The following is a 26,253-nucleotide window of genomic DNA, read 5'->3' as shown; positions in this document are numbered from 1 at the left end:
GAAGGAGGAGGAGGGGGAGTGGGGAGTGGGGTGGGAGAAAGAAATGTATTTTTCATCAGCAAGTGTATAATTTATAAACAGTATTAAACAGTTTGTGTTTTCCTTCTCTCTTCTCTCCTGTGTATGAGGGTTGGACGGCGCTCAAGCCGCATTAATTTCTGCTCTGGGTACAGTGTGTTCTTGGAGGCACATCTGCGAGTGATCATAAACTCTCTGGAATGCTGGCAGAACATCCAGACCTGCCGGCAAGCCGATGACATCACTCTCGGAATAAATTCGGGACAGCGGCCAAAAATGAGGCGGCGAGGAGGGGAGGGCGGGAGTGGGGGGGGGGACGCCCGACATAATACGAGCACTTCCCTTTTCCCCCCTCTTAAAAACTTTGATGCCACCAGTGACTTCGAGAGAGAGGGGAAAAAAATAGATTTCCAGGGGAGGGGTCATATATGGTTGGTGAATTTAATTTCAGATGAACCGAGAATAGATTTCTGGAGAGCGAGAGGAGAGGGAGGGGAACAGAAAAACAACAACAACGACAACAACAAGAAGAGATGGCACGGTTACAAATGAATCATTTCAAAGGTAGTGTGGTAGACGACACGGGATATGCACACACATTCCTACTGCTCCAAGTGGGGAGCTGGAAAAAAAACACCCCAGATTGCTGACATCCAGTGCAACTTCTGCAAGTGAAGCGAACAGTCAGCTAGACTGGGGGTGGGGAAGACATCCGTCACAGGCTTTGGAGGGCGAGAAGGCCGCATCCTGTGCACAGAGGTTCGGACTGAGGAGTGAAGCGGTCCGAGGGTCCGAGGGTGAGATGGTAGAGAAGGCAGGGAGCCTGTTCCCTCTACAGGGATGCTCATCGTCTCGGAAGCATATTTTTCTGTTAACTCTTCAGCAAAGGAAAGGAAACAAAAGCAGGTGCCTGTTGCTTGCTGGATGGAAGGAAGGCGGCCCCTGCAATTACCCCAGGACGCACGAGTTTCGGGGAAGGGTCTTGCATCCAAATGAGCCGGCGGAGTGACTCTCTGGCCCTTCCTTTGTTGGCCGAGGCACATGGCTGCCGCTTGCCCCCCACCCCTGCGTCCTCGCCTGTGCCAGGCCCCTGGAATCCAGCCGTTTGTCTAGCGGGGCGCTTCTCTATTCTTGTCACACAGACAGCTGAAGTCAGAAAGCGGGCGCTACCTCGCCTTCCTGCCATCCAGATCGCACACCAGAGGGAGGGAAAGGAGGCCGAGGGGTGGAAGCGGGCCGCCTCCTCCCAGGTTGTGGCAGCCAGAGAAGGTCAAGAAGAGGGTAGCAGGAAAGACACTCAGAATTCCCAAAGCACACCTCCAATCTGTAATGTATCGGGGTTCAAAGATGGCTGCGGCCACATGGGCCCGGCCATGCGGTCTAGCACAGACCCAGACCTTGGTTCCAAGAGACAACAGCCACTGCGGATCCTAGGGTGCACCAATGGGTTCGCCAGGATCCGAGGGCTGACCTATCGGGAATGCAACTGTAAACAGGACCTATCACGGGGAGTGGGTGTGTGCTGGGTGTGGAGTTTGACACGCATTTAAGCTGGGCATGGACTGGCTTCATTATTCCAGTTCCTGATGTAATCAATAAACCTTGAGCTGATTTCACTATGCTGAGCCTCTGCTTCCAGTACTTTTCAGAATCAAAGCCCTGGAGCAAGTGTGCAGACCCCTGGATTCTGCCAAAGATACAGCCCATAATGGTAAGAAATGCCAGGGCTGTAAGCTTCCCCTGTAGCCACAGTTAGACTGTGAACTCCTTGGGGCAGGGACCAATAGTTTGGGCCAATGTTATCCTGCGAAGGGGAGGAAGGGGCCGTGGCTCAGTGCAGAAGGTCCCAGGTTCAATCCCCGGCATCTCCAGTTCAAGTGCCATGCTCACGGATGGTGACATATCCAGAATAAAATGGCCACGAGAATCATTTCAGGGGTCAGTTAAGAACATAAGAACATAAGAGATGCCAATGTTGGATCAGGCCAAAGGCCCATCCAGTCCAACACTCTGTATCCCACAGTGGCCAGAAATACCAGTGCCATCAGGAGGTCCACCAGTGGGGCCAGGACATTAGAAGCCCTCCCCCTGTTGACCCCCCCCCCCCAAGCACCAAGATGACAGAGCATCACTTGCCCCAGAGTCCCTATCTATACCTTGTGGCTAACAGCCACTGATGGACCTCTGCTCCATATGCTTATCTAATTCCCTTTTGAAGCTGTCCATGCTTGTAGCTGCCACCACTTCCTGTGGCACTGTTGTTGGCCCTCCAGAGTTAAGTCCAGCCTCTCGCTTTGGGTGGCAAGCTGTTAACTCAGGCCGAACGGCAAATTTTGCTGCTGAGTCCCAGCTCTCGGAGTAGAACCACCACGCCACACTGCGGGAGACAACCACCGCATAAGGCCAGCGTGGATGCATTGGCATGCACACAGTATTGCCAAAAGCCACTGCCATTCATCGGCACCTCAACTGCAGACATCTCTCCTTCAGACCAAACAAATCAAACCCCTCCATTCTGGTCGGCGACGGCCAAATGGCCCTTTTCTCCACCAGGGCAGCAAGGGGCATCTCCGTCGCTCGTAGCCGGCTTCCTCTCATTGGACTTCAGCTGCTGTTTGAAGGCAGACAGAGGCAAAAAAGACGGTCAAGTAGAGATGCACATCTGGATCAGCAGGCCGAACAGCAAGGCCAGCTCTGGCTCCAGAGGTCTCGCTGCCTTCCGAGGTCTCGTGGGAATTCTACCTTTCTGGAACACCGTTCCCCACCTGCCATGTGTCCAGGTTAACAAACAGGGGTGTGTGCACCCTTCTTCAGATAGCCATAATTATTCCATGCGCAGATGAAAGAGCCGCCTTAAACACCGCCATGAGAAAACACCCACACGGACTTGAGATGTAAAGGCAACAATTTTATTGGCAAGAGGCCCCGTTCCAAGGAATTTCTCCACTTGCTCCTCCTATGAGAACACATTTCATAACCCTGCCTCGGCACGTGTTGTTACGGCTTGCCCCACAGACTGGCAAATGCGCTAAGTGCAGAGTGCATGGCTTGTGAGGGACCGGCTTGGCAAAGCCCTGCCTCAAAGGCACCGCTGTGTGCTGGGCGAAGCTCTTCTGAGCCGCAGGAATCGCCGGGCCATCGCCGGACTCTACAGATGCTCAGAATCTGAAGAGAGAAGCATCATAGGTACACAACCCCCCATAAAGGTGGAATCACACTCTATAGGGGGCAAGGAGATTGGGGACGGGCTTCCTTCTGCAGGCTGCAGCAGCATGTCCTCAATGCTCTGCACCAGCAAAGGTCTTTGCCAGTGAACACCACATCAGGCGCATGCTGGTGATGCTGAAATATCATGGGAAAGCTGCAGCCCGCCCCAGACCGAGACTCTAAGGGGCCCTGGGATCAGGAAAACTCTTTCATGGCTTCTGGATATTTGCATGCAGAAGGTTTCAGGTTCAGTCCCTGGCCTATAGTGAAGAAGGACCAGGCAGTAGGTGATGTGAAAGACCTCCGCCTGAGGCCCTGGGGAGCCACTGCCAGTCTGAGTAGACAATACTGACCTTGATGGACCGAAGGTCTGACTCAGTAGAAGGTGGTTTCATCTGTTACCACCTGTGAGTGTTCCCTAGGTCAGATCATAAACCACACTCTTCAGAAATGAGAGACTCCCACTAAGTGATTGAAATGTGGGATTTGCCATTCAGAGGATATAAGAGCTTTAAACAGGGATTAGAGAGATTCCTGGAGGAGAGGTCTGACAGTGGCTTCTAGCCATGGGGGCTAAAGGGAACCTCCATGTTCAGAGGCAGTCAAACATTGAATCCCAGGGCCAGGAAGCAACATCAGGGGAAGGCCTCGGCCTCTCTGCCCTGTTGTTGGACCTCTGAGGAACTGTTTGGCCATTGTGTGAGACAGGAGGCTGGACTAGATGGACCCTCACTGATCTGATCCAGCGGGGCTCTTCTGGTGTTCTTCTCAGGGGAAGGCCTCGGCCTCTATGCCCTGTTGTTGGACCTCTGAGGAACTGGTTGGCCATCATGTGAGACAGGATGCTGGACCAGATGGACCCTCACTGGTCTGATCCAGCAGGGCTCTTCTGGTGTTCTTCTTAGGGGAAGGCCTCGGCCTCTATGCCCTGTTGTTGGCCCTCCAGAGGAACTGGTTGGCTACTGTGTGAGATAGGATGCTGGACTAGAGGGACCACTGTTGTGATCCAGCAGTACTCTTCTGGTGTTCTTCTCAGGGGAAGGCCTCAGCCTCTATGCCCAGCAGGATGCTGGACTAGATGGACCTCCGGTCTAATCCAGCAGGGCTCTTCTGATGTTCTCACGTTCTCATTGTGGTGACCTGCCATTCACCAGAGGATGCTCCCGCACATCAGCCCATCTCAGAGGGGGTCTTTCTCCCTCTTTGCTTATGACAACTCCCTGACCTGCAGCTTCTCCACAGTTCAGTCCAGTGGTTAGATTGCTCAGCGGGTGACCTTGGGTCAGCCTGAATGACCTCACAGGGATGTTGCAGATGTAAAGGCCAGGATAAAGACATGTTGTGAGGATATAGAAGGGACCCATGCCAGAGCTTACTGGAGGAAGGGAGCCGAATTGACAGTTTGTTTTTAGTTCCTTGTCGATGCACGTGAACTCATCAGGAGTCAGAGGACAGGTCAGAAGGAGACAGATATTGGCTGATCCTAAAATGACGGGTGCGCATGTACAGGAACATCCTGTGCAACCGCTTCGTCTTTTATTGCAAGCTGGAGGAGAACACGTTGCAAGATTCATGCACCAGCGTGGCATTTCAAGGACTTCAGGTGGCACACCTGAGGAGGACCTTGGAGAGCTGCTCTCGGAGTAGACCCTGCTGAGCTGGATAGACCCACGGCCTCACTCTGAGCCAGGCAGCCCCTCCTCCCGTCATAAATGTTCTCTCTAGCACACTTAACGTGCATCCAAGCAGCCACTGTGTACCAGAACAGGCACCCGGGAGGACACAAGCTTGCTGGGGAAAACAATGAGAAGATCCCACAGAGGCCCCCGGATGTCTACTTGAGCCCATGTCCCACAGAAAGCAATACAGCACACACACAGAAAGCTGCTCTCGGAGGTGGAGACGGGTGGGCACCCACTTGGTTTCCAGCAAGTGGTGGGTACCTGGATCGGCTGGAGAGGCAAGGACGATATCAGTCTTCCTCTTACACAGTTAGATTCGCGTTCAGTAACACCTTAGAGACCAACAAGAGTTTGACTCTCATAAGAGAAGCCAATGTTGGATCAGGCCCATGGCCCATCTAGTCCAACATTCTATGTCACACAGTGCCCAAAAAGACCAGGTGCCATCAGGAGGTCCAGCAGTGGGGCCAGGACACGAGAAAGACTCCCACTGTTGCCCCCCCCCAAGCACCAAGAATACAGAGCATCACTTGCCCCAGACCGAGAGTTCCTATAAGAACATAAGAGCAATGTTGGATCAGGCCAATGGCCCATCCAGTCCAACACTCTGTCACACAGTGGCCAAAAATACCAGGTGCCATCAGGAGGTCCAGCAGTGGGGCCAGGACACGAGAAGCCCTCCCACTGTTGCCCCCCCCAGGCACCAAGAATACAGAGCATCACTGGTCCCAGAATGAGATTCCCTATACCTTGTGGCTAATAGCCACTGATGGAGTTCTGCTCCAAATACTTATCTAATTCCCTTTTGAAGCTGTCCATGCTTGTAGCCGCCACCACTTCCCGTGGCAGTGAATTCCATGTGTTAATCACTCTTTGGGTGAAGAAGGACTTCCTTTTATCCGTTCTAACCTGACCGCTCAGCAGTTTCATGGAGTGCCCACGAGTTCTCGTATTGTGAGAAAGGGAGAAAAGTTCTTCTTTCTCGACCTGCTCTATCCCACGCATAATCATGTCACCCCTCAGCCGTCGTTTCTCCAAGCTAAAGAGCCCCAAGCGCTTTAACCTTTCTTCACAGGGAAAGTGTTCCAACCCTTTTATCATTCTAGTTGTCCTTTCTAGCCAGTCTAGTTGCCCTTTCGAAAGCGGGAGCTTTGCCTCTCGAAAGCTCATACCGTGAAAGTCCTGTTGGTCTTTAAGGAGTTGCTGGACTTGAATCTGTTGCGCTGGACACCAACATGGCTGCCCCCTGAAAGTATTTATTTATTTAATTCCATTTCTACCCCGCCCTCCCCGCACGCAGGCTCAGGGCGGCTTACAAGGCACAAGTGCTATAAAACCAAATACATTAAAAACAGCATAAATTACAACTTACAAGATACATGGAGGACTAAAATTACATTTTCTCCATTACATGACAGGAAGAGGTCTGAGGTTGAAATCAGAAGGGAGAGGGGCGGCCTAAGCCGTGTTGTTCCAATTTCTCGTAGGCCTACCCTGACAGTCCTGCTTCCGCATACATGCGGTGGTGGTAGTGGCGGCGGCGGCCCCTATTCAAAAGCCTGGCGGAAGAGCTCCGTCTTACAGGCTCTGTGGAACTGTAAAAGGTCCCGCAGAGCCCTGATCTCCTCTGGGAGCTCATTCCACCAGATAGGGGCCGCCAGCGAAAAGGACCTGGCCCTCGTGGTAGCTAGCCTGGCCTCTTTTAGGCCCGGGGTCACTAAACGGTGCTGTGACCCCGACCGAAGTGCTCTTTGGGGCCTATATGGGGAAAGGCGGTCCCTCAGTGTATCTTCCTCTTACACTGTACCCCCTCTCCCCACTCTGTGAAAGCCTCTCACGGCCCTCTACGATGACTACTGGTTTGTCTTGAAGATCGATGCAGGTGGTCAGCAGTGTTCCCTCTAAGCTGAGTTAGTGTGAGCTGGCTCACAGTTTTTTAGCCTCTGGCTCACACATTTTTGTCTTAGCTCAGGAGGGAGGGCTCCAGAGCAAACTAATTTATGCAGTAGCCAAATCGCCTGCTCACAACTTTAATACCAGAAGCTCACAAAGTAGAATTTTTGCTCACAAGACTCCACAGCTTAGAGGGAACATGTCAGGTGTGCTGGTCTGAAGCAGTCTTTGGAAAAAGTGGGCCTGTGCACGAAAGCTCACACCTCAAACAAAACTCTGTTGGTCTTAAAGGTGCCGCGGGACTCTACATTTGTTCTACTGGTCTTTCTGTTTCTGGAAAACAGAAAAACCTGCAGACTCATCGTTCATTGGATCCAGGGGGAAACTCTTCCCTACCTGAAAACATGCCAAACAAAGAGCATTTTCCACGTGATCCCAAAGAGGAGCCGATCTGGGAGATCCTCCGGGGTACCCAGAGGCCAGGCCAAAGCCTGGTTCTTCTCTCTCTCTGCCCCGGGGCTTGTGCCCTTTGGAGCCCAACAGGGACTTCTGCTCTCAAACGTCACAAAGCCAAGCATCGATTCAATTTTCGTCCCGTGCGCCCCCCTCATATACACCCTCCCCCCCCCGCTTCTTTTTACAGTGTAGTGACATCAACAGGGTCTGTGGCAACTGTGACGGCCCTGATCGATCCTGTTGCTTAATTTGCAGCCTTACCCTTCATTCGCTGGAAAAAAAATACGTATCCTTAAATCAGGTATCGCTTGTAAGCAGTGTTCCCTCTAAGCTGAGTGAGTGTGAGCTAGCTCACAGGTTTTTTTTAGCCTCCGGCTCACACATTTTCGTCTCCGCCCAGGAAGGACGGCTCCAGAGCAAGCTAATTTCTGCAGTAGCCAAATCACTCGCTCACAATTTTAATTAGGGTTGCCAGCCTCCAGGTGGGGCCTGGGGGTCTCCTGCTTTAACAACTGATCCCCAGCCGACAGAGATCAGCTCCCCTGGAGAAAATGGCTGCTTTGAAGGGTGGACTCTGTGGCATTGTACCATGCTGAGGCCCCTCCCCCCCAAACCACGCCCTCTCCTGGCTCCACCCCCAAAGTCTCCAGGTATTTTCCAACCCAGACTTGGCAACCCTAATTTTAATGCCAGTAGCTCACAAAGCAGAATTTTTGCTCACAAGACTCCACCGCTTAGAGGGACCGTTGCTTGTAAGCACCTGATAATTTAATGCCCATCAAGAGGAACCAAAAACAAATGGTCAATTAAGCCCCACGTCCCTCCCAGGGTGTCTGTTGTGGGGAGGGGAAGGGAAAGGGAAAGGAGTCTGTAAGCCGCTCTGAGACTCCTTTGGGTAGTGAAGGGCGGGGGTTAAATCCAATCTCCTCCTCCTCCTCCTCCTCCTCCTCCATGTTTTAATGCAACCACCAGAAGAGGTACCCAAACCTGGCAGGGCGGAGTGGGGCGAGGGAGAGGCAGGGGGTGGAGTGGCCTTCAGAGTGAGCTGAGGTCTCATTCCACAGGCCAAGCATCTTTTTGCGCCCCCAGCTCTGGCTCAAGGAATTCCTAGAGATCTGGGGGCACAGCCAGAGGAGGAAGGGATTTAGGGAGGGGCGTGACCTCAGCTGGGTAGAATACCATGAAGTCCACTCTCCAAAGCAGTGTCCCCTCTAAGCTGAGTGAGTGTGAGCTAGCTCACAGTTTTTTAGCCTCCGGCTCACACATTTTCGTCTTCGCTCAGGAAGGAGGGCTCCAAAGCAAACTAACTTAATGCAGTAGCCAAATCTCTCGCTCACCACTTTCATGCCGGTAGCTCAGAAAGTAGAATTTTTGCCCACAAGACTCCAGCGCTTAGAGGGAGCATTGCTCCGAAGTGGCTGTTTTCTCCAAGGGAGCTGCTCTCTACAGTCTGGAGGTCGGCTGTCATTCTGGGAGAGCTTTGGACCCCACCTGGAGATTGACAGCCGTAGAAGGAGCTCAGCGGGGGTGCGATACCACAAAGCCCACCCTTCAAAGCAGCCATTTCTTCCTGGGGAACAGATCTCTACGGTCTGGAGGTCGGTTATAATTCTGGGAGATCTCCTGGCCCTACCTGGAGGCTGGCAACCCGAACCCCCAGACCACTGACCCTCAAGGAAACAAAGGCCCGTCTTGGGGCATGGCGTGGAGGCCCTCATCCAGCCCACGCAGAAGGGCTCGCTACGCTCATGTGCCGGCGGGGAAGGGAAGGAGGAGGGGGTAGAGAAGGAACCAGGCAAAAGAGCCCCGAGTAAACAAGGGCGCTGGAATCTCACTCGGCTGTTTTCGAGCATCACCGCCGCTCCTCCCTCCCTCCCTCCAACCCGAGCAGGAAGAGAGAGAGAGGAAAAATCTTTCATGATGACAAACTTGGCTCAGCGCTCACTGTACATACTGTACCCGCAAAGCAGGCGGGCGGCCAGCCAGGCCCTGGCACCCGGCCAAGACGACTACAACAAACACAGCCAGCGTGCGCCAGGGAAGGGGGGGGAGAGGAGGGAAAACACAGCTGAGAGGCAGAGAGCGCTCGACACGCGGCCCGCGGCCCTCCGAGGAGACAAAAAAGCACAACGTGGCTGAGCGCTTCTTTGGAAATGGCTGCCCCTGGGCGGGGGGGGGGTTTTTTTTCCAGCCGGGTTTTTGAATTTCTTGTGCTAGAGGTAAGGAGGTGCCGTCTCCCCTCACACTTATTGTGTTTTTTTTACTGCATTTATACCCCCCCTTTCTCCCCAATGGGGACCCAAAGCAGCTTAAATCCTGTTTTATCCTCACAACAACCCTGTGAGGTAGGATAGGCTGAGAGTATGTGACTGGCCCTGGGTCACCCAGCAGGCTTCCGAGGCATGAGTGGGGATTCGAACCTGGCTCTCCCACATCCTAGTCCTACGCTCTATAACCACCACACCACACTGAACTGGTATTCAACACAACTGGAAGGCAGGCTGGGAATCCTTTCTGTGTAACTCACAAAGGGAGAACCACCCCGCAGCTAGTAATTTATTTATCTTCTTTATTTACAGGTAAATTTACAGGCTTCCTCGAAAGCCAGTCGAATCCGACTCTAGGGGTGCGGCGCTCATCTCCGTTTCCAAGCCGAAGAGCCAGTGCTGTCCGAAGGCGTTTCCGTGGTCATGTGGCCGGCATGACTAGATGCCGAGGCACACAGAACGCTGTTACCTTCCCACCAAAGCAGTACCCATTTATCTACTTGCAATGTCTTGCTTTCGAACTGCCAGGTTGGCAGGAGCTGGGGCCAGAGATGGGAGCTCACTCCGTCACGCAGCACTCGGGTCTCGAACTGCTGAACTACCGACGTTCTGGTCTGCAGTTCAGTGTCTTAACCATTGAGCCAATGCAGCCCCTTCCTTATGTAGACCCTGCCTTTCTCCTCGATGGGGACCCAAAAGCAGCTGACACCGCTCTCTTTTCCTCCACTTTATCCTCACAACCACCCTGTGAGGAAGGCTAGGCTGAGGCTGTGTGACTGGCCCAAGGCCACCCAGTGAGCTCCCACAGCAGACTGGGGACTCGACTCCGTCTCTCCCAGATCCTAGTCTTAACCAAGACACACAGCCGGCTCTCAGCGACAACACGCACACACGGCAAATGTGTCAGTGCTGGGTGGTCTCCCGTGTCCTCACGCCCAATAATTCTGAGCTCAGCATATCTGGCTACCTGCACGGAACCTGCAATGGCTGATGGCTTACATGTTGACCTTTTATAAAGAAATCCCCCCTGGGTACAAATAAAGACCTTTCCAAGGAAAGGGGAAATACAACTCCTTTCTGGTAGAGTCACTTTCTAAACTTCTGAAAATCAGTCAAAATTGGCTTAGGATAGAGATGTTTTCTCTCGCCTTCTTCCCAGATACTACAACTCCGTGAAATACATGCAGGAACAAAAAGTGCATGATTAACTTGTGGTACTCCCTGCCAGTGGGCATAATGAAGAGAAGAGGAGAAGAGATTGGATTTATACCCCACCCTTCACTACCCAAAGGAGTCTCAGAGCGCCTTACAAACTCCTTTCCCTCCCCCTCCCCACAACAGACACCCTGTGAGGGAGGTGGGGCTGAGAGAGCTCTGAGAGAAACTGCTCTTTTTCAAGGACAGCTGTGCCTGAACTTCAGCTTGCTCAAGGTCATCCAGCAGGTGCAACTGGAGGGGTGGGGAATCAAACCTGGTTCTCCCAGATTAGAGTCTGCGCACTTAACCACTACACCAAAATGACAGCCACTAGCGTGTCTTTAAGAGGAGATGAGACCCATTCACAGAGGAGAGGTCTACTAATGACCATTAGCAATGCTCCCACTAAGCCATGGAGTCTTGTGAGCAAAAATTTTACTTTGTGAGCTCCTGGCACTAAACCTGTGAGCAAGCGATTTGGCTACTGCATAAATCAGTTTGCTCTGGAGCCATTCTTCCTGAGCTAAGACAAAAATGTGTGAGCCAGAGGCTAAAAAACTCTGAGCTGGCTCATACTAACTCAGCTTAGAGGGAACACTGACCATTAGTGATGATGGCTGAAATGAAGCACCATGTTCAGAGGCACTGCAGCAACAAATGCAACCATGAGCCCCCATGCCCTACTGGTGGCTTTCTGGGACATCTGGTTGATTGGCTACTGGGTGAAACAGGATACTCGGTTAAAAAGGACCTCTGGTCCAACCCAGCAGGGCACTCCTTCCTCCTTAATTCTGTGTTCCTATGATTCACATCAAATTCTGTGGAAATCCAGCAACTGCTGGCTCTTCCATAAGTCCCTGAGAAGGAGGGAGAAGCCCCCAAACCCAAAACTAATTGTGCATGGAGCTGCACATGCAAGAAAAAAGTCTTGAGACGGAATTAACTTGCAGAGGCGTACCAAGCCCGCTCGCCAGCTTTGCATTCCAACCCCCTCTATGTCTATTTAATTAAAGGACCCTGCATAATTTGGACCCAATAGTGAGATTCATTAAAGGTAGCGAGCGCTACTAATTCTGCAACAGTTTTGCTAATGAAACTTCAGGGGCTGCTCAGAGGTGGAAAACACTGTCTTTGGGACACGAGCGAAAATGCAAAACACGTTGCGGGAGAAGACGACAAGCGGGGAATCACACCACCTAAACACCCTGGAAGTTGGTAGGACAGCATCCAACGGTTATCAGTCACCGAGGATTCAAAGTCTGCAATCCAGGGATCTGCTTTAGCATCTGTACAGTTTGGGAACTAAGAACAACCCCCAGAAATGACAACAGCAAGTTTGGAAACTACCTGGCCATCTAAGGGCAATCAGTTAAATTGAGTCCTGGAAGAAAAGGGGGAAAAGGCCTGAAGTGTGTCTTGTTGGTTTGCACTATGAGAACACCAGTGTGTTTTTAAAAGCCAAGTTTCTAGTCCTTATGACAGCGAGGAGAGTTTGATGGCACGTGAACAGTTCCCAGAGAACTCTCACAGCGGGGCAGGACAGACCTGCAGAGGGTGGACCTCCCATATCCTGAATGACCCCTTCTCCCACCATCCCAGCGACCATTCCACAATCCGTTCTGGCTGGTCTTCTCCAGGCCAAGAGCCAGTACGGCCTAACAGCTTAGAGGACAATTCTGGTTCAAATTTTGCCTTGGCCTCGAATCTCCTGAGAGTCCTGGGTAAGCTTCTCTCTTGCAGACGGCACCCTGACTTGCAATATGGGAACACTCACACTGGCCTACTTTGCAGGGTTGCTGTACCACTTGCAACGTAACGCAGCTTCAGACACAACGAAAAGCTAAGCCTCCTCTCCAGACCTTTCCCTCCCCGTTCTCCACCCTAGACGGCCCTCACTCTGATTGTTGGAAGAAGAATCCATGCAAGATAAGCGAAGCGTTTTCATCCCGACAAGATCTTTAAATGGGCTCATTTCCATGGGATCGGCACTCAGGTGGCGTCTCACTGCACTTGAGCCTCACAACCCGTGAAAAGCAGCCCAGAGCAAGATGCTACGCGAGCACAAGGTCCCCCGCAGAAAGGCCTGGTTTGGCCAGCATCGTGCCTCATCTTCTGGTGCGCACGGGGGCACCCCTCTGGCCGGCTCCTCAGCTAGGGTTTCGGCGAAATGCCAGACCGATTCCACACAAGCGCTGTGCCACGGTCGCGCCTCCCTTTGCCCCGCTTCTATCGGTCCATTTCCCACTTGAAGCCGTGCGGCTGCATTCTGACCCGCGGCTTCGCCCGATTTCCCCCGCGGTTTCGTGATCCTGTTTTTTGAGGATCACGAAACCGCAGGGAAAATCGGGCCAAGCTGCGGGTCAAAATGCAGCAGCGTGGCTTCGAGTGGGAAGTTGACCGATAGAAGCGCGGCAAAGGGAGGTGCGACCGCGGCGCAGTTCTTGTATGAAATCAGTCCCAATTTCTGGCGGAGTCAGAACAGCCTTAAAGCAGGGAGGGTGGAGGTAAGAAGAGACCCGCTCCCTCAACCTTTCCAGACCTACCTGAATGAGCCAATAAGTGCATCCGGAGGCGCAGACTGTCCAGGAACCTTTTCCCACATAATTCGCACCCGTATGTCTTCATGCCACTGTGCAGTTTCCTACGGAAAGACAAAACGACAAAGAGAGAGAGAGTCGGTGAGCCTTCTGTAGTGACTGGGCCAGGAATGGGGTGGCAGTGAGGGATTCAATGTGTCCGTGCTTTGCAGACGGCCTCACCAGCTCGAGTGGAAGTGCAGAGGTGGAATGGGGGGGGGGAGATGAAGACTTCAAGCCAGCACTGAAGGGGATTAGCTGGATTATTTCCACAGCCCCACCCTGCTCTGCTAGGGGGGCTTGCGGAGGAGCAATTCCCAGCATCGGAAATCTTGTCAGGGAGGAGAGGAAAGTGACGGCAGGAGCATGATTCTGCTACCGCAGGTCAGGATTTTAACGGATCTTGTCTGCTCCCAAAAGAAGCACCTAAAAAAGCCCGGGAAGGTTTTTAACCCACAGCTCAGGAGAGGAAGTCTAGCACAGGGGTGTCGAACACATTTGCTACGAGGGCCAGATCTGACATAACTGAGACCTTGTTGGGCCGGGCCATGAGTGTCACAAAATGTAATGCCAGGTAGCGGAGAGATAAACTTTATAAAGGACACAGACACAAAGGTTTTTTTAACTTAAAATAAAAACATGCTTAAAACATTAGCACTCTTGCAATATTTTGGTTATTTAACAGTGTCTGATAACGGACACCTCTTGCTCTGAATTACTGCATCAAAGTGTCTGTGCTGTTGCAATCCTGAGTATGCTGTTCAGGTGTGTATCTGTAAGCTGCAAACCTACGATGACGCAGCAGCAGCAGAACTGGAAGCAGAAGCAGAAGACAGCCAGTTTGACTGCGGGCCTGATAGAAGCCCTCTGGGCCGCATGTTTGACACCCCTGGTCTAGCAGATGGGGCTGGACTTGAGTTCAGATCCCTGCTCGGCTCCATGCTTGTTTTTGTAGCCTTGCTTATAGCCTGGGAACTTTAGTGACCAGACCAGGAGAAACCTTAGGCAGGCTCATGCTGGAACTTTTCAGCCTGTTGGTGCCCTGCCTTTCTGGACGTCTGGCAGGTAGGGTTGCCACCTCTGGGCAGGCAAATACCTGGAGATTTGGTGGGTGGAGCTCAGGGAGGGGGGGCAGGCGAGGGGAGTGCTTTTGCACATTTGTAAAGCATTGTGGGGCGGACCGGGCAAAGAGGAGGAAACAGAGACGTAAACAGAACGATAGGGATCAGTGCATCGAAAGATTGATTCCCCTGCTTCCGTCTCTGCGACTAACCCCAGGCTGCGAATCGAGACACTTCCCAAGCCAAGTGATGGAAGGCCCCCATCCAAGGCCCTTCTGGCCGGGAGGGCGCACTGTCCCCTTTATAGAGCAGCTGCCCACGCAAGAGTGAATTGGCAAGTCCCCCCGCCATTTGTCAGGCCCAAATGATATTTAGCAGACTCCACTCGGCCCCAAGATGGGCGGCAAAATTGCCTGGATTAGAAAGAGGAAGAAAGATCCAACTTTGTCATCCCTAATACCTGTCAGTAAAATCTACCCATTCATCCGTCCGCACACAAACATCCTCCCGTGTCAAAGGTCTGCAAACCAGCAGGTGTGCAAACCTTGCAAAACTCGGAGCGTAAGGAACGGCACCACCCAAGTATCCCTTCAAATACAGCTCTTTATTAACAGCCAGCCTCAAAATGATGGAGACACACCAGTGTGTAGCCTAGAGATATGCCCAGCTGTTCTGAACTTGCTTTGGATCTGGACTGGGGCGGGAGAGATACCCACCCAAACTAGCACACGGTTCAGGTTTTTGCTCAGTACAATTCCGAGTTCAAATTTAGGCTCATGGTACACCTGGGAATGCCATGGGTTTCCCAGAGCTCCTCCCACCTGCCCCATTACCCCCTCCAACCTGTGGTCACGTAAGAAGAAGGCAGAGTCTCCTTGCCTTCCGCTGCCCTCCCTCCTCTCGCAATGTCTCAGAGACGGTTTTGGCAACTGCTAAAATGCCCGGTGCCCCCTGGCTAATGTCTTCCCCAGGATTTGTGGGGAAGGGTGACAGGCAATGCTCCCTCTAAACTGTGGAGTCTTGTGAGCAAGAATTCTGCTTTGTGAGCAAGCAATTTGGCTGCTGCACAAATCAGTTTGCTCTGGAGCCATCCTTCCTGAGCTAAGACAGAAATGTGTGAGCCGGAGGCTAAAAAGCTGTGAGCTAGCTCACACTGACTCAGCTGAGAGGGAACACTGGTGACAGGCAGTGCTTGAGCCACAGAGAGAGGACAGGAAGAAGGGGAGGGGAGGGGCTGTATACTTCCTGTCCATCAGCCCCCCCCCACACACACACACAGGAGCAGGAAAAGTGAGTTTGGGAAAATGAGGAGAAGGGAAGGAAGAGTCCCTTGGCCTCTGATGCACACATGAATACAGGAAGCTGCCCTATGTTGAATCAGACCTTGGTCCATCAAGCTCAGTTTGGTGCAGTGGTTAAGTGTGTGGACTCTAATCTGGGAGAACCGGGTTTGATTCCCCACTCCTCCGCTTGCACCTGCTGATGTGACCTTGGGTCAGTCACAAGCTCTGGCACAGCTGTCCTTGAAAAAGAGCAGTTTGTGTCAGAGCTCTCTCAGCCCCACCCACCTCACAGGGTGTCTGTTGTGGGGAGGGGAAGGGAAAGGAGTTTGTCAGCCGCTCTGAGACACCTTTGGGTAGTGAAGGGCGGGATATAAATCCAATCTCTTCTTCTTCTTCTTCTTCTATTTAGAAGAAGAAGAAGAAGAAGAAGAAGAGAGAGAGAGAAGAGAAGAAGAAGAAGAAGAAGAAGAAGAAGAAGAAGAAGAAGAAGAAGAAGAAGAAGAAGAAGAAGAAGAAGAAGAAGAAGAAGAAGAAGAAGAAGAAGAAGAAGAGAGAGAAGAGAAGAAGAGATTGGATTTATATCCTGCCCTTCACTACCCAAGGGAGTCTCAGAGCGGCTTACAATCTCCTTTCCCTTCCCCTCCCCACGACAGGCACCCTGTGAGGTAGGCGGGGCTGAGTGACAGAAACTGCTCTTTTTCAAGGACAGCTCTGACCGAACTATGGCTGGCCCAAGGTCATCCAGCAGGTGCAAGTGGAGGAGTGGGGAATCAAACCCGGTTCTCCCAGATCAGAGTCCGCACACTTCACCACTACACCAAACTCTCCAGAGTCTCAGTTTCCCATCACTTTCTACCTCGCCTTTTAACTGGAGGTGTTGGGGATTGAACCTGGGACCTTCTACGTGCAAAGCAGAGGCTCTTCTACTGAGCCACAACCCAGGAATCTAGGTGAAGCCGCCTTCTGCTGAGTCAGACGCTTGGTCCCTCGAGGTCAGCATTGTCTACTCAGACTGGCATTCCAGGGCCTTCCACATCACCTACCACCTGATTGTTTTAGGTGGAGATGCTAGGGATTGAACCTGGGACTTGCAGCATGCCTGACAGATGCTCTACCACTGAGCCATGGTCTCCACACAATGCAAGCAAGAGAAGAATGGGCAGTATAATGCTCACATAGTGAAGGTGGCCATTACAAGCCCCTGAAGTTCATATTCCGAACACAGGGAGTCGGAGTCTGAGATGAGTCTCGCAACTCATGCAGATTGTTGTTCCTGTCCTTCTTAAACTAGCCACTTGGCTGGAAGGGAAGGACACGAGGGGGTATCTCTTGCAGACTCCCCAGGTTAAAACCGTAAGCCCTGGCAGGCCAGTATGTAGAAGGTCGTTTCACTCATCACTTAGTGGAAATCTGGGCACGTCGAACTCGCCAGAGAATCCATGTTTGCAAAACTGTATGTTGCACACATATTTTTACATTTTCAAAGATATGTTTAAAAAGTTGTAATGGGCACGCTCCAGCCAATTGAAAGCACTTTTGCAGCACTTTTGCAGCACTTTTCAGCCTCACTGACACAGAAGAGGGAAAAACTGTGCAAATGGTAAATTGCCCCTTGGAATCCATAGGATTTAAGAATGTTCAGCTTTGGATGGATCATTCTCAAAGTGTCAAATGGCTCATAGCATAGAATCCAAAGGTCAGCAAAAATAATCCTGGAGTCTGATACTTCTCAAACCCTCATTTTTACGTTTCCAAATGGGTTCAAACATGAAAAAGAGACAAGGAAATCCACTTATGTCTCCAATCCAGCAGTAGCAGAGGAATATCTAGAGATGACACAATTTCACCAAAAGTGAAATATGGAGCAGAGGTCCCTCAGTGGCTCTTAGCCACAAGGTATAGACAGGAACTCTCAGTCTGGGGCAAGGGATGCTCTGTATTCTTGGTGCTGGGTGGGGCAACAGTGGGAGGGCTTCTAGTGTCCCGGCCCCACTGCTGGACCTCCTGATGGCCCCTGGTATCTTTGGCCACTGTGTGACGGAGTGTTGGACTGGATGGGCCTTTGGCCTGATCCAACATTGGCTTCTCTTATGTTATGTTAAAAGTGAAATTTCAGTGTGAATTTCCAGGTTCTTGCTTGAACGAAAGGTTCAAGAAATTCTGAGGTGTGCCAGAATTCTAATAAGGAGATTCCGGTTTCCACAGAAAGAGCTCTGCCCCTCCTGTCCCCGCATAACGGTTGGGAGAGAGTCGCTTTGCTAAAGGGCATCAAACGCTGCTATTTTAAAAAGTGAGCAGAGCTGTACACTCCAGCAGCAGAGAGAACAGCCATTAAAAAAAAAGCTGGCTTTCCTTTAAAAAATCAAACCCAAACCACACATGAGCAGTTGTTTGGCCAGCCAGAATTATGAAAAAAAACACCATTCGGCAAGGGAAAACAAGTATTCCTGTTCTTGGATTATTTCATAATGTCAGAGGATGATGCATTTATCATTTCTTAGGAACAACGCAGCAGGCGCTGAAGCTGGCACGAGGACTGAAGGAGCGCACGCCAGCCAAGTCTGCCGGAGTTTCTAAGAAGAGAGATCAGATCATAAGACACAAACACCATCCAGGGCCCCCCCCCCCAGCACGGGAAACAACCCACGGGCAGGGTATCAAGGAACGGGGGTCTCCTCTGGGAGATGATGGCACCTCAAACTATGGTTGTCCCTTACTGGGGCTGGAGTGAGAATAACCCCAGATATCTCCCTGGGACACTTTCAACCACAAAACACTCAAATGGCTTGGCTTGACCTTTCCATACCACTTGGTACATACCCTGCCCAAAAGAGGGGTATGTTGCAAGGAGGGCCAACGAAGACTGCTCCACACATCACTGACTGCCACCCAACACACACTTCCCTATCCAGTGGCTGGAGCAACCCCCCCCAGAATCCTGGAATCTGTAACTCAGGGATTCCCAACATGGTGGATGTGGGTGTCATGACGACCTCTCACAACTTTACTGATGCCTGCTAAGTGTTTTTAGGAAGTGGGGAGGCAGATAGGACTTTTGCCCAGCAAGGCATCTGATTGACTAGCAGAGATTTGACCGGCAGTGCAGATTTTTTTTTTTGCTTTGGCAGCAGCTGCCATCACAACACACAAGGATCTACAACGGGGGTGTCAAACATGCTGCCCGGGGGCCAGATCAGGCCCCCGGAGGGCTTCTATCAGGCCCGCAGTGGAACTGGCTGTCTCCTGCTTCTTCTTCCACTTCTGCTGCTGCTGCATCATCGTAGGTTTGCAGCTGACAGATACACACCTGAACAGCAGACTCAAGACTGCAACAGCACAGATATTTTGATGCAATAATTCAGAGCAAGAGGTGTTAGTTATCAGACACTGTTAAATAAACAAAATATTGCAAGAGTGCTGATGTTTTAAGCATGTTTTTATTTTAAGTTTAAAAAAAGCCTTTGTGTCTGTGCCCTTTATAAAGTTTGTATCTCCGCTACTTGGCATTGCATTTTATGACACACAGGGCCGGGCCCAACAAGGTCTCATTTATGTCAGATCGAGCCCTCATAACAAATGAGTTCGACACCCCTGATCTACACTGTTTTACTCAAGTTAAGCTGTGGCAGTCATTCTGTGGCTGGTTCCGCCTGTTGTGGCAGTCGTTTTGTTGCTGCACTCACTTTGGCCATGTCAGAATTCCAAATGTGCCCACAGGCTCAAAAAGGTTGGCGGCCCCTGCTGTGATACTTCTATAACCCTTATTTTTAGATTATTGGATTAAAAAGAGCCAGGGAACCCCCCACCCCTTATTCCCAATCCGGCAGTAGCAGAGTCATATCCAGAGATGATGCAAAATTTTTCACCTAAAGTGAAATTTCAGTGGGTGTTTCCAGGTTCCTGCTTGACCGAAATTCTGAGGCGAGCCAGAATTCCAATAAGGAGACCCCAGTTTCTTGAGAAAGAAGCAAGCAAGTGCGCGAAGACACTGGCCCTCGGAGACTTCTCCCTGCCCCAGTTGGCACAACACTTTCTCCCGCTCCCTCCCCAGTCGGAGGTTGCCTCAACCCTGCACAGCTCACAGCACCACCAGGGAAAGGGTTGCGCAGAATTGCCACAAGCTGCAAAGGACTGTCCCAGGGCAGCAGGTCGGCCTGCCCTGCCCACTGTGGCACAGGACACCCAAGCGGCACCCTGGGGAGAGGACGGGACGAGAGAAGTCCCAGACAAGAAGCCCGCTGGGTGGCCGTGGGCCAGCAGCAGCTCCTCTCCCTATAGGGTTGTTGCCGGGAGAAAATACGGCGACGTCCAATGACTCTATCCTAAGCTCCTTGGAAGGAAGGGCAAGGTACAAAGAGGACAGAATCAAGTTTGTAAGAAGTGCCCCGTTCCTGAATTAGCCATGGGTTCTGCATCACTGGAGAAACAACGGGTTGATACAGGTAGAGAGTGAGTTCTCCATCCAAGGGCAGATCCTGATGGCGATTCTAAGAAACCCGCAGACATGCATCCATCCCCTGCCCTTCTCCCAGCAGATACCGGAGAGGCTGGGAGAGATTTTCACCAACTTTGCCAGCAGCCCCCAGGGCTGGTCTTGCTGCTCTCGTTTATGACTTTGTTTACATCTCAGGGTTGCTGGCTCTGGATTGGGAAACACTTGGGAGATTTGGGGGGTGGAGCCTGAGGAAGGTGGGTTTTGGGGAGGGGAGGGACTTTGGTGGGGCAGAAAGCCACAGAGTCCACCGTACAAAGAGGCTGTTTTCTCCAGGGGAACCAATCTCAGTTGTCATAGGAGGAGATCTCTACGTACCACTTGGGAGGCTGGCAACCCTGTAAATCACAGAATCATAGAGCTGGAAAGGACCTCCAGGGTCATCTAGTCCAACCCCCTGCACAAGGCAGGGAATTCACAAATGCCTCCCCCTCCACACCCCCAGTAACCGCTGATCCACGCCCAGAAGATGATAAAAAAAACCTCCAGGATCCCTGGGCAAACCGGCCTGGAGAAAAATGGCTTCCTGACCCCAAAGTGGTAACCAGCATTTCCCTGGGCATGTAAGAAAGGGCCACGAGAACTAAGCACTGAGGCAATCCTTCCTGCCCTCCCTCTCAGGAACTGCCTACGTTCACAGAATCTGCATGGCTGTCTGATGGCCCTCTAGCATCTGTTTGGAAACCTCCAGAGGACGAGAGCCCACCACCTCCCAAGGAAGCCTGTCCCACTGAGGTACCGCTCTGACTGTTAATAAGGTTGAAGAAGATGACAAAATCGGCCTTCTTGCATGGTCAGTAGTTGTTTCAGAAAACTGATAAACGCCCCCTGGAAACAGCTCTTCAGGTTTTTCACACATTCTCACCAGCAATGACAAAAGTTCAGCTAAGAAGTACTTTAACTGGCAGCTCCTATGAGATGGGGGGGGGTCAAGAACCAAAACATCACAGAGAACCCCACTCCACTGGGAAGGCCCGATGGGAGTCTCTCAACAGCGTCAGTAGAAGGACCTGAAAAATGAATTTGGATTGTCCCGTCAGCCACTGTCTCATAGGTGCTTACCTATGCGGGAGGCAATGCTCCCTCTAAGCTGTGGAGACTTGTGAGCAAAAATTCTACTTTGTGAGCTCCTGGCATTAAAGCTGCGAGTGAGCAATTTGGCTGCTGCATAAATTAGTTTGCTCGGGAGCCATCCTTCGTGAGCTAAGACAAACATCTGTGAGCTGGAGGCTAAAAAACCCTGTGAGCTAGCTCACACTAACTCAGCTTAGAGGGAACATTGGCGGGAGGCCAGTAACATCAGCACACGCTGGCTTCAGGCTTCTTCTGAAAAACACCAGGCTCATTCGCAAACAAGCGGGATCCCTCTTGCCCGACAAGAAGAGAGGCATCCCATATTTTTGCAAGCTAGACTTTCCAGCCAAAAGCCAAACAACCACACCATCATAAACAGTGGAAAGTCAAACAGGCTGAGACCCTGGAGTGTGGCGTAATTGCGCAGGCAGAAGAGCATGGTGGGCATATATAATTTGGGCCAAGACTTGAGAGGCAGGAGAGTTTTGTTAATGGGGAAAATGCCACTGGAAGAAGCCCCCCAGGGAGGAACAAATCATTGGAGCTCCGAGCCACCCTTTCTCCCCAAACAAGAGACCAGATCCCGATGCCTTGACCTCCAGTTTGGTGTAATGGTTAAGTGCCTGGACTCTAATCTGGGAGAACCGGGTTTGATTCCCCACTCCTCCACTTGCACCTGCCGGATGACCTTGGGCAAGCCATAGTTCTGATAAGAGCTGTCCTTGAAAAAGAGCAGTTTCTCTCAGAGCTCTCTCAGCCCCGCCTACCTCACAGATTAGAGTCCACGCACTTAACCACTGCACCAAACTGGAGAGGACTGTGGGTGACCCCCAAAGGCTCTAATCTGGGAGAACCGGGTTTGATTCCCCACTCCTCCACTTGCACCTGCCGGATGACCTTGGGCAAGCCATAGTTCTGTCAGAGCTGTTCTCGAAAAAGAGCAGTTTCTGTCAGAGCTCTCTCAGCCCCACCTACCTCACAGGGTGTCTGTTGTGGGGAGGGGGAGGGAAAGGAGTTTGTAAGCTGCTCTGAGACTCCTTTGGGTAGTGAAGGGTGGGGTATAAATCCAACCTCCTCCTCCTCCTCCTCCTCCTCCACTTCTTCTTCTTCTTCTTCTTCTTCTTCTTCTTCTTCTTCTTCTTCTTCTTCTTCTTCTTCTTCTTCTTCTTCTTCTTCTTCTTCTTCTTCTTCTTCTTCTTTTTCCCTTCTCCCCAGACACCTTGCTCAAGCCCAGCACCTCTCCAGTACCCGTAATTTGCTTTCTGATGGCCATCATGTTTTCTAGTCCCTCCTCAATCCAGCCAATTCTCCCTACAATTCCGTCCCACTCCATCGCTTCATTCCCTTATCTTAACCTCCCGTGGCAATCTGTTCTGTACCCTTCCACTTGCCCCAAACAATGCTCCAGGCAAGAAGCTATACTCTTGGAGATCACACAACTTCCAGACGCCCATAAATTCTCCTATACAACAGTGGAAAGAGCCACAATTCCCCTAGAAGGCGGAGGACATCACTGCGGGTGGAAGGAAACTCAAGCCCATCTAATTGCCTGGTTGCATGAGCTCTAATACCATAGTTTGCAAAAATAAAATAAATAAAAATCCAGTTCTGAATTAGTTGCTTCATACTGGAAGGATTAAGTGTCATGGAATAAATCACACCAAGGCAGTTTTAAAATCTGTAACAGATTTAACAGTCTTCCATGCCAAATGGTTTAAGGCCATAAAAAGAACCCGGCTGTATCAGACCAGTGGTCCAGTTAGTCTAACATCCTGTCGCGCACAGTGGCCAACAGCAGGGCATAGAGGCCGAGGCCTTGCCCTTCCACCTATACCTGTGGCCATCACTACATTATCTGGCGGTGAATCCCACATTTTAATAATCCTCTGTGTAAAGAACTGTTAAATAGTGGGTTTCATGGAGGAACAGACTCCCAGTCTAGTGATCAGCTCTACTTTATTCAGTGATTTCAGCAAGGACTGACTGCAGACCAAAGCCTCAGCTCGGCCATATCGCCTGCAGTGGCCACACCCCAACACACCCCACTCCCAACGATAGGCTATTTACAAAACTTTACACCTTGATTGGTTCCTGCCAGAATCCTGTTGGTCTATTGTTATTCGGCTCCAAGCTCACCCTGTCTCTGGCAGCACCGTCCTGCAACGTTTCAGTCCCAATACATAACAAGAAGTATTTCTTTTGATTAGTACTGTGTCCACCACCCATCAGTTTAGGGCTGCCAAATGCCCCCGGGGGACGGATTCCCCCCCGCTTTCGAGCCCTGCTTTCCGCTCCCACGGAATCGGGGGCCGGGGAAAACCCCACCCCCGCGTGCGCGTCACCCGGAAGTGACGTCGCACGCTGGGGGCGGGGCCATGCCATTTGAGGGGAAAACAAAGAGTTTTCCCCTCAAATGGCCCCCCGCTCCCGGCCAAAACATATTTGGCAGCCCTACATCAGTTTCACTGGATGCCCTCAAGTTCTAGCATTTTGGGAGGGGGGAGGAGGCTTAACGTTCAAACCTCTTGAAATCCTTCTGTTGCCGATGGGCAGGGCTATTTTTGGGCAGGAACGCACAGGAACGGAGTTCCGGCTGGCTCCCAAGTTGGCCACGCCCAGCAGGAACTCATTAGCATAATAGGCCACACCCAACCACAGAAACTCATTAGGACTGGCTACAATTAGGGGTGTGTGGCCTAACATGCAATGGAGTTCCTGCTACAAAAAAAGCCCTGGGTTTTGGCAACAAACAAGGTAAAGAGAATAAGAAGCAAAAGGTGGGTGTGGCTGGATGACCACACTTCTGGTAACATGGGGGTGTGGCCTAATATGTGAATGAGCTGTGCTGTCAGGGGTGTGGCCTAATATGCTAATGAGTTCCTGCTGGGCTTTTTCTACAAAAAAAAGCCCTGCCGATGGGGCAAATCGATTTGGGACGCCCAGCTTTATGTGTGTTATTTTTCAGAAGACAGACACATAGATCCTCGTCGGCCCCCACAGCTAAGGAATTCTATGTTTGCCTTCTGCAACACATCCGTTCACTTGGATCCTGATAACTGTATGGACAGGCAGGAGCGTCGGAGGCCAGTGGTTGGATTAGACACCTCCTCCCTCCTGCCCCTTCACCCCAAATGAGGCATCGGCAACAGGGTGTCAGAAACGACAAAGGAATACATTAATCTTACTACACCCAGCACCTCACCTCGAGATCTACATGGCAATCAGATCTCCAGTCTCAGCATGGCCAGCGATTACATAACTGACCCATTGTTTTTAAGAATAACAATGCTCCGGGCTTTCGGCAAGCAATTTATTTGAAATATCTCTATCAACAAATTTCAGCGGGGACAAAAGTTTTCCATTTGGCGGCTGCTTATGGGATGATGTTATCGTGCTCTATCTCATACAGTCTCTTTCAGCAAGGTCTTAAACCACTTTATCTCCCCGGCTCCTGGTAGCAAAATATGATTGAAATGTTCTATTTATGCTCACTGGATTAACGCGATGTTGTGAAAGAAGGGGGGGGGAGTCTAGCAGATGTAAGCAAGGTTTTATAGCCACTCGTGCTGTTAAGATCTGAAAGAGAAAGATCAATAGACAAGCCCACAGTTTTCACGGAAGTTGTACTTCTAAGAAGAAAAACAACCAAAAACAGTTAAAAGCACCCACATATTGATTCCCAATTATACTCGCCAAAATGCAGGAGTACAGAAAGATGAACTGTACTTTAATATTCAACATCATAAATTCCAAACCTTTCATACATTCTTTTTTTTAAAAAAGTGCCTCCAAGCAAATTAAAGCAAAAAAAAGAGAGCGATGTTGACAGATTAGAGAGAGTCACAAGCATTTTTCACCACAAAAGCAGTATTTCTGAATGCATATGTGCCACCAGTCAACATGAAAGTATCATCTGTTCTGCTTGACCGAATAAAAGGAGTCTAGTACAAATCCAAGCCAAAATACAACCAGGGCTGGACATCCCAGGTTCTGGCCCGTCAACCTCCCCGAAACAGGGATGCAGAAGTCTAGAAATTCAAAATATTCTCCTAATCCCAAACATTTATTTCTTCAGAAGATTTCTATCCCCCAGTCTCCAGAACCTGCCTCATTAAGCTAATATGAAGTGAAACAATAAATATCACACATACATTTGTATGCATCAACAACATTTATTAAAATTTGGCAAATTAGTACAGCTGCAGAGCTCAGCAGTATTTCAAAACAGCAACCAGTAAAATCAGCCAAAAACCCACAAAAGCATCAAAGCAGAAGATGTAAAGAGAATGAGGTTCAGTTAACAGCCTGGGGCTGGAGATCTTCTACAATTACAACTCATCTCCAGGTAACAGACATCAGTTCCCCTAGGGAAAACGGACACTTTGGAAGGTAGACTCTATCACAGTTTGGTGTCGTGGTTAAGTGCGCGGACTCTAATCTGGGAGAACCGGGTTTGATTCCCCACTCCTCCACTTGCACCTGCTGGATGACCTTGGGCAAGCTGTAGTTCTGATAAGAGCTGTCCTTGAAAAAGAGCAGTTTCTCTCAGAGCTCTCTCAGCCCCGCCTACCTCACAGATTAGAGTCCACGCACTTAACCACTGCACCAAACTGGAGAGGACTGTGGGTGACCCCCAAAGGCTTCTGTTTCAAGGGTAGGTGCAGGAAGACTTCGGTTCAAGGCCACCTTCATAGAAGTCGATCAACATGTTAAGAACGGCCATGTGACAGTGGTACAGAGTTGACCTTTCCAGTAGATTCCGGCACACTGCTCTTGCTATTTGGCAAGTGCCATCATTTGCACATATTGGCTCCAAACATGGATGCCTTGTTGCGCATTACATCTTGGTCAATGAGGCTACGAGGAATCTCAAGGGAAATGGGGCCCTTTCCAAAAACCAACCCAGAGAGCCAGTTTTGGCTACCTTTACTGTCTCAGGGACTTGGCAGACTGAAGTGGGCACTTTCCTTTGCCCTATTACGAGCAATGCACCAGACGGCATCTTTTAAAGGTGTATGAACTTTCATGGAGACTGCAGGTGCCAACC

General features: G+C 50.9%; 1 protein-coding gene across 1 annotated transcript in view; it reads right to left on the bottom strand.

The window, feature by feature from the left end:
• LOC107119747 (zinc finger and BTB domain-containing protein 16-like) overlaps nucleotides 1–26,253 on the bottom strand; it is a 239,183-nt gene that overhangs the window by 127,637 nt on the left and 85,293 nt on the right. Inside the window, exon 2 of the mRNA XM_015422329.1 lies at nucleotides 13,264–13,361. Coding sequence (XP_015277815.1) covers nucleotides 13,264–13,361 — 98 coding nt within the window. The remainder of the gene's footprint in view (nucleotides 1–13,263; nucleotides 13,362–26,253) is intronic.

The sequence above is a fragment of the Gekko japonicus genome, unplaced genomic scaffold, assembly GCF_001447785.1.
Source record: "Gekko japonicus isolate JY-2015 unplaced genomic scaffold, Gekko_japonicus_V1.1 scaffold805, whole genome shotgun sequence".
Classification (NCBI taxonomy): Eukaryota; Metazoa; Chordata; class Lepidosauria; order Squamata; family Gekkonidae; genus Gekko; species Gekko japonicus.
The sequence above is the reverse complement of the archived record's forward strand: the minus strand, read 5'-3'. Positions and strand labels throughout refer to the sequence as shown.